The following is a 12715-nucleotide window of genomic DNA, read 5'->3' as shown; positions in this document are numbered from 1 at the left end:
TATTCTTCAACACAGTCTGTGCTTTTTTAACAAAGCTTTCTTGTAAGTAGTCTTCAGGAATTTTCATTAGTTCCATTATGAAGATCTTCCCACACTGCTTCAGTTGTGCTGAGGTCTGGGCTCTGGAGAGGCTAAACCATGACCAATAGTGTTCCATTGTATGTTTTTCTACTTTTTGTCTATTGTCTAGTAAAAAAGTGCCTAAACAATTTCAAATTGGTTAAATGCTCAGTTGTCTGTTCTGTGATGATATAGCACTGGTTCATTACGGGTTGGGTTAGGTGCTATTTCTGTGCTTGAGTGATTCATGGTTTTGTCGCTTTATAAAAATGATCCGCTGATAAGTTGTCTGTTCTATGAACAGTCAGGTAAGGACTTGACTATAAATGAATGATAAAGGAGCCAAAGAAAAACTTTGAAAGATTTGATTTGTTGCAATAGTTTTGTCCAGTTTAAGGTGGAAAGAACATGTTTTTTTAACAGTTCAGTTAACATCAAAAGTATTTGTGCCAAAATAAATTTGTGAAAGCCTTTTTGTGTCATGTGTTTAGCGCAAATTCTCATAAAAGCAAATGTTAACATGCTCAAAGTAAATTCCAGCATATTAGCTTCATTAGCTCATCAATGCAGATACCGGTACATTTGGAGTTCTGCATGCATGTACAGACCTCTGTGCATCTTTGCACAGAGGTCTGTACATGCAGACCACACTCAGATACACTCTCTGTTCACATGACTGAAGCACAGAGCATGCCTGGCATTGAGATCAGTATTGGGAATGCTCAACCTTGGACTTGGCTGGTATGCTAGCTTGCACAGGTTGATCACAGAGGCCACTGAGGGTAAACAAGGGAATGCAAAGATGAGCGTGAGTAAAAAAAAGTGCATACGGTCTCTCGGAAACACAAGTTCATGGACACCAGGATTTTGGTGCTGGTTTTCATTAGGATTGACTTCATAGTTCATGGTCATTCATCATCATTGTCATTATCAGGGTGACAGGTAGTGCAGGTTTTCAGTTGCTGTAAACACAAGCCACCCCCAGACGCTTTACCACCCATACCAGTGCTCTCTTTCTTTACCCCAGTGCTGCTTCAGTGTTGTGTGCTTTCCAAAAGCTTACGAGAGCTTTAAGTACACACATGTACAAGTGCACGCACAAAGCTGGCTTTGTGCCCTGATCTGTCATCTGCAGACACACATGATGAGGAATGAAGCTATGTAATTGCATTTGGCCTTCACTAATGGGTGCACAAACAAAGGTCCTGTGGCTGTAACAGGAATCATCATTTACAAAACAGCTTTTCTGCTGATCAGTCTTATCATTCAGCTCCCCCTAGTGAGCTCAGAGGAAGCTTGCTTTCAAAGTGGAGTTTGCAAATTACATTATGACTCAAGTCAAAGCTGTTGACTAGTGAGCTGAGTAATGTTTCAAGTTCAGCTTGACTGGGTGGTGTTTGGTTTGTTATGTGACTATGATACTGCATTGACTGTCTTATTTATTAATTTCTCTTTTTTTTTTTGCTTTCTCTTCCACAGCACAGTAAAGATGCGAAGCAGTATTTCCCACTCACCACCAACCATAGCTGTTGGGACTGGGTGAGCACCAGAGTGAAGGAGAGGAGCATCTAAAGAAGAGGCAAGAAAGATTTTCACTAACAGGTAAAATGAGGGTTTATAAGAAGTGTGTGCAGTGTTTCCACAAGCTTCGAGGCAGCTGGTTTCAAAGCTTGTATGTTCTGTCTCACCCCAGATTTTGGTTTACCTCGATGTTTCCTGTGGCTCATTGGCTCTTTCTGTGATCAGATCTGTGTTGTCTTCTTTTTCAACAACCCCTGACCTGCAACTTCCCAAGTTGAGCCTGGGAGGCAGGGGAGCTACAAGTGAATTTTCATGGCAGCGGCACTCTAGGGCTGCCATGGCAGCTGCTGCCGCCGATGCCTCACACCGTATTACCGCACTGACGCCGGAGGAAGAGGGACGACGGACTGCTGCCAAGCTGTTTGGGAGCGCCGCCCCACTGCCCCTGACAGAAAGAGAGAGAGAGCGAGACAGGGAGAAAGAGAGAAAGAGGGAGGAAGGAGGAGAAGAGGTGGGGAGAGCAAGTGGGAACGAGTGTTTGGTGTGTGGGGCTCTGTTCACCTCACCAGAGAAGCTCCGGCTCCACGCCTTGAGTCACACAGGAGAGAAACCCTTCCACTGCTCACATCCACACTGTCCCAAGGCCTTCAGCTCCAAATACAAACTCTTCAGGTACAGAGCCTTGATTTACATAGTTCAGTTTACATCCTTTTGAATACAGTGCAACACATTCAATTCAATTCAATTCAATCTTTATTGGCAGACTTCATGTCCATAAAAACAAGACAAGAAACAAGAAACACACACACAACTCCCCCCCCCCCCCCCACCCCCCCCCCCACCCCCCACAACACAAGGTATAAACCATTAAATATATATATGTATATAAATAAGTATATAAAGCATTTGTAAACATGTCTGTTTCATTTAGGTATTTGAGTAAATGTACCAAGTTTGGTACATAGATATGTAGATCTGGACATGCCCCTTGCTCTTAGACAGATACAGACACTTTCCACTTATCTGGTGATCAGAGTTCTGACTAAAGGTTAGGGTGGTTTTCAGAAGATATAACATTCCAAACCCAAAATAAGCTTGCACTAGCCTAATTTCGTAGCAGGACAGTCAAAAAATCATAATGTCACCTTGAAAGATTGACATGATCTCCATATATATAAAATACCGCAAACCTGTTGTACCTGTTGCTTAGTTTTGGCACATTTGCACATTTCACAAGCCCAGCCTCAGCATCTTTATATATCTATGTGAGCTTTATAAGGTGGTGAACTTGTTTCCAGCCTCACGTGGCCAGAAATTCATTTTTAAGTGACTAAATTCACCACCGTGTCAGTGTGTCTGGTGTATCAGAGCAACTGGTTCCAAAACCCATTCTGGTCCTGCCTGGAAGCCACTGTGACTCGTGTATGTATTTGTAGTTACAAAGGATTTGACTGAAAGAATGCATGCTTCACTAACAAACATGACAGTCAGACGTGTAATTTCCCCTTCCATTCACAATCTCTACTTTTCACAGGCATATGGCCACACACTCTCCGCAGAAGACCCACCAGTGCTCATTCTGTGAGAAAATGTTCCACCGCAAAGACCACCTGAAGAACCACCTGCAGACCCATGACCCCAACAAAGAGGCCTTCAAGTGTGAGGAATGTGGGAAGCACTACAACACCAAGCTGGGATACAAGCGCCATGTGGCCATGCACTCCGCCACGGCGGGGGATCTCACCTGTAAAGTGTGCATGCAGAGTTACGAGAGCACACCTGTTCTCCTGGAGCACCTTAAGAGCCACTCTGGGAAGTCCTCAGCCGGTACTAAGGAGAAAAAACACCCATGTGACCACTGTGACCGGCGTTTCTACACACGGAAGGATGTGAGAAGACATATGGTGGTCCACACAGGCCGAAAGGACTTCCTATGCCAGTACTGTGCCCAGCGTTTTGGCAGGAAGGACCATCTGACGCGCCATGTGAAGAAGAGCCACTCGCAGGAGCTGCTGAAGATTAAGACAGAGCCTCCCGATATGCTAGGTCTCTTAGCTACGGGCTCTCCGCCCTGCTCAGTGAAGGAGGAGCTCAGCCCCATGATGTGCGGCATGGGGCCCAACAAAGACCCCATGATGGGTAAACCGTTCCCTAGTGGGGCACCTTTTCCAATGGGCATGTACAACCCCCACCATCTCCAGGCCATGTCAAATTCTGGGGTGGGTCACCCACACCCATCTCTGATGCCAAGCTCCTTGTCTGCCGCTATGGGCATGGGTTGTCATATGGAATCTCCTGCATCTCTTCACCCACACTCCCATCATCATCACCATCACCACCACCATCACCATCACCACCATTCCCCTCCACTGCCCCCCCACCATCAACCTCCGGCTCCCCAGCAGCAGCACCAGCCCCAGCCAGCGCCCAAGTACCAGCTGGGATCTACCTCATACCTGCTGGACAAGCCCTTGAAAGTGGAGATGGAGAGCTTCCTCATGGATCTGCAGAGTGGCTTGCCAGGCCCAGTTCCCTCTGCAGAGCCCCACGCTGCTGCTTCACCCCCCAAGGATGGACTGGAGCCCGCCACGGGCCTGGCGGATGAGCTCTGCGGGGATCCCCTTCTGTCTAAGAGCCCTGCAGTGATCGCTGAGTCTCTGTGTGCTGCTAACATGGACTTCTCCCACCTGCTGGGTTTCCTGCCCATCAACCTGCCTCCCTACAGTGCCCCCATGAGCACTGGAGGGCTAGTCATGGGTTACACCTCATCTGCGACCTCCTCAACTTCCTCTTCTTCCTCTTCATCGTCTCTGCACACTGCTGAGCCCCATGCTGCAGCAGTTGCAGCGGCAGCAGCCGCTGCTGTCGCCACAGCACCTCTTACCTCTTTGCAACCGCAACCTCAGGAGCAGCAGAGCTCCAGCGGGAGTCTGGGTCTTGGATCTCTGCACCCCCTCCCACCAGTGTTCAGCTCCAGCCTTAGCACCACCACATTGCCTCGCTTCCACCAGGCCTTCCAGTGAGAGTGCCGGCACCTTGCGTCTTGCCCAGCAGGAACGGCCTTCGCACCAGCCTCAGCTCAGCACAGATGTTTCGGGCTAATCAGAAAGTTGGAAAATTAAAATGAAAGAACATTTAGAAGCCTTAAATGAAAGTGCGCACAAAAGCTTTTGATTGAGCCTTAAAAGGAATTTAAACCCCTTTAAGCAAAAAGGAAAAAGTTGAAGCAGCTTTTATTTTGGGCTTTTTTTCCCTTATCCTGTAGTTATACCATGTATTAACCCTTGTTTTTTTGGGTTTTTTCTTCATTTTTTCCATTTTCATTAATTTTTATCCCCCCTTTTTATCACCCCTTTTTAGTGTTATAGAAGGCAGAATCAGTGGGCCAAAAGGCATGGTACTGCATACTTTCTAAAGTAATACTATAAAAAAAAATCAAAGATAACTTTTAGATTATCTGTTTTGTTGTGACCCAGAAAAAATATAGTTTGAAGTGGATATTTTGTTTTACTTATTTTTCTTTACCAAATGTAAGAACATGGTAGAATGCGTCTCATCTTGAGTTTTTGAAACACCCGTGCTTATATATATTATAGCTTCAACTGTCAGGACTGATATGGAGAGAAGAGAGACCCCTGAAAGGAAAACGCATAAACTTTATGTTCTGTTCAGAGATGGCTTACACAGAACCATAAAAGTGACCTGGCCTCTATAATAAAAAAGAAAAAAAGTGCTCTTCCAACATAAAAAACAACAAAAAAACTAAATAGAAAAACCCCACAAAAAATCCATAACAAAACGAAAAAAATAACAAACTGATGTGCTCTTAGAGTCAGCTCAGTTAAAAACAGACTCTAATCATAGATAAGAGATCTGTTGGCTGCCAAACACACATTTTTAAAGAAAAGCTAAGAAAGAGAAAGAAATGTGTGACACATGTTGGCTTCATTTTTTTTTATGTGTTTCTCAAGAGAAGCACTTTTTTTTTTCTTAGCAGAAGGCACTTCACCTTTTGTCTCCTCCCTCCTCGTGACTAGAGGTTTTCACTGAGACAGAGAGCTCCTCGCTAGACTAGAGGAGGGCCGTCTTTCACTTATCTTCCTTTACAAGTTTCCCTGATAGTGATATAGTTGTTTGCAGCTTTTCCTAGCTGTGCCGCATATCTCTGAAAAATATCTCTATTTTCTGAATATACTGCAACCACATCTTTAGGCGGTCTTTTAAAAAGATGCATCATCTTGGTAATGATGAACCCTGACATATGTGAATGACAAAAAAAAGAGCAAAAGAGTTACAGTGACAGATGAGGAAAAATGTGTTGAAGAATGTTATTGCAGTGTACGAAATATCTCAAAAATTATTATAATGGCTTTTATCTCAGTAAGGTGTATTTTTGGTAGACGTATTACAACTAAATGATGATGTTTTTGATGTCTGGCAAGTTTACATGTGTGTGTATCTTACAGTTTTGATCAAACAAATGGATGAAGTATTAGCCTTTTCCCTTAAGCTTTCTCTGTCATATCCAGTCTTTACCTTTACATGTACTTGAGTTAGTTTAGAGGAATCAAAACTATGGATGGGAAATATATATAGAACGCTGTTAGTAATTTAGTAACAACCTAGGATTTGAACAATTTAGGGATGCTGATATTGAAGACCTATGAAGCTACGTGTATATAGTAGAATATATACTCACCGGCAACTCAAATTACATACACCTTGCTGGCATTGGGTCGGACCCCCCTTTGTCTTCAGAACTGCCTTAATTCGTTGCACAGACGCCGCCAGGTACTGGAAACATTTCTCAGAGATTTTTGGCATGACATTGTTGTAAACTTGCTGCAGATTGGTTGGCTGCACATCCACGAACCTCCCATTCCAAAACATCCCAAAGGTGCTTTGTGACATGACACATTATCCTGGTGAAAGCAGCCTTTGGAAGATGGACTTGTTAAGAGATGCTCTTCTGCATACCTTGATTGTAACAAGTGGAAGAATTCACCTTTCTTCCCCATTCTGATGCTTGGTTTGATAGACTGTTTTGACCATGCCTATGTGCCTGAATGCACAAGTTTCTGATTGGCTGATTAGATATTTGTGTTAACAAGCAGATGTATCTGAGAAACTAGCCGGTGAGTGTGTATCTCACTGTATACATACATTTATAATGGGGTGTAACAACTCTGTGACCAAGACCAAAATTGCAATACAAATATCAGTATTGCATCTTGGCTCAGTCTTCCCATGCTGTGATACCCATGAGGAGCTGTTAATGCCTAGTTAAAGCAATGCATAGTTACAGTAACAAAAGCTGTAATGTTTTAAAGGTTGTTTAGAATAATAGAATGAAATCTTTGTTCATGATCCAATCATGATAAAGTTAATAGGCCTGTGTTAAAAAATGTTTTCCTTTTTGTTTTTCATCCCCTGAAAAAAGGAACTGAGGCCAAAAAACTGACGTTTGAACTAATCTGTGGTCTCAAAGAATTGTTACACCCCTAGCAAAACTGCTCTGCTGTGATAAAATCTTCAGTCCAAGATCAGTTATCTTGAATGTCTTGAAGTTCCAACCATTAATTACTAGTCCTTAAAAACCCAAAACCCAAAGGTCACCTAAACCTTAAAGTCATATAGGTGCTCATTATCTTTCCATTTAATTTAACCTGTAGTCATTCCCTTTAATGTAATTATTGTGCCTTGATGGGTCATGCTAACTCTGCACTCTGTCCCTCTTTTGTAAAGATTCTAGAAATGGTGAGAATTTGGGAAAAAGTTTTTGCACACTTGTAGCCTAAAAAAAATCCCTCTGAGGTCTAAGTTGACCCCAAACCTAACCCCTAACACTAACCCTAACCAGAGACAAAGAAAAATACTTTTAAAAAAAGTTAGTGGCTTTTGATGTATGTCAGTTAGAATCAACAGAATTAAAAGTTGCATTTTCTGATAGCACTGAGTCATCAGCATTTATTGTTTAGTCCTAGGAGGGGTGACTTACACATGTGCAGTAATTAAGCACATCTATCATCCGTACTTACCTCATACGTCACACAGCCACAGGAACACTAGTGTTATTGACATTTGAACAACAACCATAAACTGGGAGTCAGTCAGAGTGGCCTGTTGCTAGCTAAACTTTTACAAAGACCGAAAACCACATTACACAATCAGAAAAACAATTTAAAAAAATGTCTAATTTAATGATGCAAAGTTATATTTTGTACTTTCCATTGTAGCAAGAGGCAGAAGTTCGTTGCTAACATGACCCATACAGCAATAACGACCACATCAATAGGAAATACAGGTTTAGATCAATTGGGATTATTCTTAATCTTCTCATCGGTGACGATGCCCAACCTTAATACTGAACCCTAACACTATATTTTGGTGAATCTTTTTTTTTTCTTCAAAAAATGTAAATAGTCTTTGATGTGTTTCAGTTAGCATGATTATTTCTTTCTCCTCTTGATTTGCAAGACTTGGCAGAACATTTTCTTTTAAATGTTAGATTTCCTTTAGCATAGGGTTAGGGTTAGGGTTAGTGTCGTCACCGGTAACAACCTCATAAGGTTAAATGGTCTTTCTGTGGCCTGACCAACACTGACAAATATGCATGTTCATATCTTTGCTAGTTCATTTTATTGGTGAATCTCATTTCAGCGAAAGCGCACCTGGTAACTCTGCCTTTTTAGCAGTCACTGTGCTACATGGGAACCCAAACACACAGAAAAAAAAGGAAAAAAACATAGCACATAAAAAATGGAAAGTCAAACACATATTGCTGCTTTTAGCTACGGTTGCAGATGGATGACAACTGTAGACCACTAGAACATTTCATTTTTTTTCTATCTGCAAGATGGACAGCCAGCTGAAAACGTGCACGAAACAAACCGACAAAGTGTTCATCGGCCCCAGTACCACTCCCTCTGTACTCCTTCCTTTCCTCCTCCTCTTTCAGCTGCTTCGTAGAGTCAAAGGAAAAGGGTCTGAAAATATAGTGATCTATCTGGAGGAAGGCAGTCACCGAACCTCTGTGCTTTGACATTCAAAGCAAGAGGGCGGACACGTGTTTGACTGCAGGACTCGAGGTATCGCTTATGCTCATATATTTGTTTTGTTTTTTGTCATTTGATATATTATTTTCTGTTTGTATAAAACAGGACCTCGAAAAAAAAACAACACAACACATCACCTCATTTTTATGTTTTTGTTTTTTTTGTTTTACCAAAACCTCGGGAGAAGAAACTATGTTTTTGCACAATTGCTTGTTGAAGAATGCTACAAGTGCTTTTCGTTTAATACTGTAGGATATAAAAGCCTGACAATGAGCAGCTGATGGACCCTGTTATTTACACAGGTGGAGGGGTTCAAGGTCCAGCGACTTTACTGCCTTTGGGTGGAAACACATTGGTCAGGCGTTAAAGTTGCGTACATTATTGCTTCAACCTCTTTAGACTTTTGCTCTTCTCTGTGCACCTTGGTAAGTAGGTAAAATTGTGCCAGAAACCTCTACTCTGTAGTTTCCATTTACACAGGTTAACCCTGACCCCTCCTTTCAGAAGGTATAAGAAGCTGAAAAATTTGGAATCACTGCAATGTGTAGAAAAGCGTCCCCGCACAGTCTGACTGTTTAACTTCATCCCTAAAAATTGTCTTTGTATAATCCAAATTTCAAACTAAATTGGAGCAGGTTTTACACTTAATTAGAATCCCATTGGAAAGTCATTTTTTGATAATGATGATGATGGCTCTTGCAAAATGATCAGACGTCTGATCTTAAATTCATTAGCTGTCAGCATCTTTCTTAGAATTTATCATATTAAAGAAAAGGTAAAACTGGTCTTTATTATGATCTCTAAAAAGGTGGTTTTATAAGAACCCTTTTGGGTTAAGCCAAACTTGTAGCAATCAAATTGAGCATTTATATATTTTTGTAACAAATAGTCATTTAGTCTTGAAAAAGCTTTTGGCATGCTTTTAGTTTGTCCTCCCTGGGTTTCTGTGAGCTAATCTGAATTCTAGCACTTTCAACCTTTAAAAAAGAGTATTTTTTTCTTTAAGATTTTCAGCTTATGTGTTCATATGTTTTTAATTTTGTATTGATCCTGTATATGTATGTGCCATTAGTTTGATGTGTAGACTTTATCAACTTGTGTATTTCTCTTTTCCAAAAGGATAACAGTATTTTTGATATACCTTTCACTAATATCCTTCTACATAAAAGACCTCTGCCCTTTTTACTTTTTTGTTCGTTTTGGGTTACCAGCTTTGCCTTCTCTCACGTGATTTTTAATCAAACTCTACAGCCAAGTGTTTGAAGACAACAACCACAAACCAACCACAGCCTGCCACTGAAAGCCTGTTGTAAGAGACCTGCCATTTTTCGACCATGTAACCAAACAAAAGTAAAGTCCAGAGCGACCCCACAACATAGATTTTAAAGCTTACCATTGTGGTCACAGGACTGATTGTCTCTGCCAAAAGGAACAACTTTGTGAGCAGCAGTGAAGTTGACTCTCAAAAATGGATTTAAATTAATGTTACTAAACTCAGTTTCAAGCACCTGAAAAGAATAATTGTTTCTTTTTAGATATTTTAAGCAAACTGGACATGTGATGAGGGCTTACTTGTAGCTGTTAAAATTCAGATTTCATGCCTATCTTACCACATGATTTGTACGGAAGCTCATTTGTGCCAAGAAGTGAACCAATAATTAAAATAATTCTAATAATAATACAGGCAGTTAGTCAAGTGAAAATAAGATATTATACTAAGTGTGATAAAGTGAGATAGCTATTAAAATCATTCCATCATCATTCCACACAGGAATGTTACAAAGTTCCAGGATCTGGTCTGTAACAGACCTACACATTCAGCAGGACAAGCTGCAGATACAAATATGATTTAACATCCATAAATATGTGTAGAGAACTTGTGTGTGAATAATCACATATTTAACTGTTTTTCAGTGTCACTTACGTTTAGTGATAGTAGGATGGGGTTTAGTGATGGTACATTTGTGGGTAATGTGCAAACAGGACTTGAAAATGGCTAAAGACAGAGCATAGCCTAACAGACCTACCTATCCATGGTTTCCATTTTTGTACTGGTTTCCAAAGTAGATCTGTATGTTGGTCATTTCATCTTGATTTAAAATGATCAGGCTGCTCATAGAGTTTTCAAAATATTTTGAACAATGTCATGTTGACTAAAAACGTGAATTTTCAACTGAAACAGGAAGTCTTTGTACAGCATATGTACTGAGCCATGTTTTTAGGTCGTATTTGTTTGCATTTTGCTGTGTACTGCCAATAGTCACTGATCTGAACAAAACTCAAACTGTGTTAATTATATGTTCCGCTTCATGCTCTAGTCTATTGTAGATGTACATATTACTATACATTGGCGTAATTTTGTGCTGATCTCTGTCATGATCTCTGTCTAAATAAATAAATGCATCTGGGTAAATTCCCAGATGGTTAAACATGCAACTATTTTGCTGGTAATACCTGAAATGAGTAAAGAAAATCAACAGCCTATCAACAGCAAGGTAATTCACAATTTTATTGGGGGGGCTATATTGGTTGGGTCTGATTATTGGGGGGGTCATAACCCCCCTGGAAATTACGCCCCTGTTACTATAAGATCCCATAGTACTATGGACAATGAGATCTTTAACTTCAAATTATATGAAAGATTACGAAATAAGATCTCTCCTTTTTTTCAGTGCAATACATTTCTCTACTTTTAAGTATTTTGACATGCTAATAATTGGTTACTTAAATGCAATTGTAAATGGAAATTTAATCTTAGTAATTTAAAAAAAGCACAAAAATAATACATCTGCTAAAATAAGTTTTGTTTCAGGCTCTATGAACTCTGTCCTGCTTGATCATCATTTGTCATTATTTACATAAAGTGAAAAGTATAAAAGTTTTGACTAACGTTTCCTAATTTAGACTGTAATAACACAACTACAAGGGGATTTTTAATTAAAACAATATTTCATAATTTCAATTTACAATTGTTTTTTTTGGCAGAAATGAGCTTCTGTAATTTGAGCTGATGTCCATATCATATCAATCCTATTCTGAAACAATTGCAGTGTTGTTCTGCTACTCTTCTTGGTTGTAGCTCCATTACCTCGACCTGCACCTACTAGGGATGCACTTATTCTCATCTTTTCTTCTTAACTAGTAGGTGCAGCACACACACATTTTAAGGGAATTTATATATCAGTTTAAATCTGAGAAAACTGATTAGATTTTTAATGAGGCTCTCTCTTTGTTGCCCTCTCTTTTGTTTCGCTGTTAATGAGAAACTGGGTACTGTCTGATGCAGGCAACATCCACAAGTAGTTTTATATATTTCTAGCTTAACGGAAGTCTTGCATTCCAACCTCTTTGTGTATCTTGTTTAGTGACATAGCCCATTTTATTTTTATCACTTGCTATTACAGCCACCTCTGAAATAACCAAGATTTTTTTTAAAAAAAGAAGAAGGTTAAAATAGAGTTTTTGCATCCACGTACACTATATTATATAGCATCAACTACAGGGAGAGTTCTATTAATGATGTGCTTTGGATAAGACAGACAATGCGAGGTCTTGCTTTTTTTTTGTTACATATCTCACATGCAATCAGTTGCTGCAATGTTAAAGTGACAGATTTGTATATTGGTTGATCCAAAGAGATGATGAACACAACAACAGAACTATTGACTTATTGTACAGTACAGTCTATCTTTGAGTTGTCATGTGTTATGTTGAAATGATTAAAAGAAAAACCAGTGGTTTCATAGCCTCTTGGCATTCTTTTTTTTTCATCTGCAAAACACTAAACCACACTAAAACATGTCAAAATGATTCACATAAGATATTATCATAAGATCTCAGTACCTTTTGAGAATCTGGGCTCTTTAGCAGTGTAGGAAATTTTTTTTTAGTATATCAACTTAAATCAGCGGTGTCCAACTCCAGGCCTTGAGGGCTGGTGGCCTTCAGGTTTTAGATGTGTCCTTGATCCAACACAGCTGATTTAAAGGCTAAATTATCTCCTCAACATGTCTTGAGGTTCTTCAGAGGCCTGGTAACGAACTAATCATGTGATTCAGGTGTGTTGACCCAGGGTGATA

The 12715-nt window shown here is 40.2% G+C and overlaps 1 protein-coding gene across 1 annotated transcript in view; it reads left to right on the top strand.

The window, feature by feature from the left end:
* plagl2 (pleiomorphic adenoma gene-like 2) overlaps positions 1-12381 on the top strand; it is a 58384-nt gene extending 46003 nt beyond the window's left edge. Inside the window, exons 2-4 of the mRNA XM_082519347.1 lie at positions 1540-1662; positions 1807-2253; positions 3116-12381. Of these exons, the coding sequence (XP_082375473.1) occupies positions 1919-2253; positions 3116-4604 (1824 nt within the window). The 5' untranslated portion in view covers positions 1540-1662; positions 1807-1918 and the 3' untranslated portion in view covers positions 4605-12381. The remainder of the gene's footprint in view (positions 1-1539; positions 1663-1806; positions 2254-3115) is intronic.
* The last annotated feature ends 334 nt before the right edge of the window (positions 12382-12715 follow it).

The sequence above is a fragment of the Aulonocara stuartgranti genome (genome assembly GCF_965226115.1).
Source record: "Aulonocara stuartgranti genome assembly, chromosome: 20".
In the NCBI taxonomy this organism is placed as follows: domain Eukaryota; kingdom Metazoa; phylum Chordata; class Actinopteri; order Cichliformes; family Cichlidae; genus Aulonocara; species Aulonocara stuartgranti.
The sequence above is the reverse complement of the archived record's forward strand: the minus strand, read 5'-3'. Positions and strand labels throughout refer to the sequence as shown.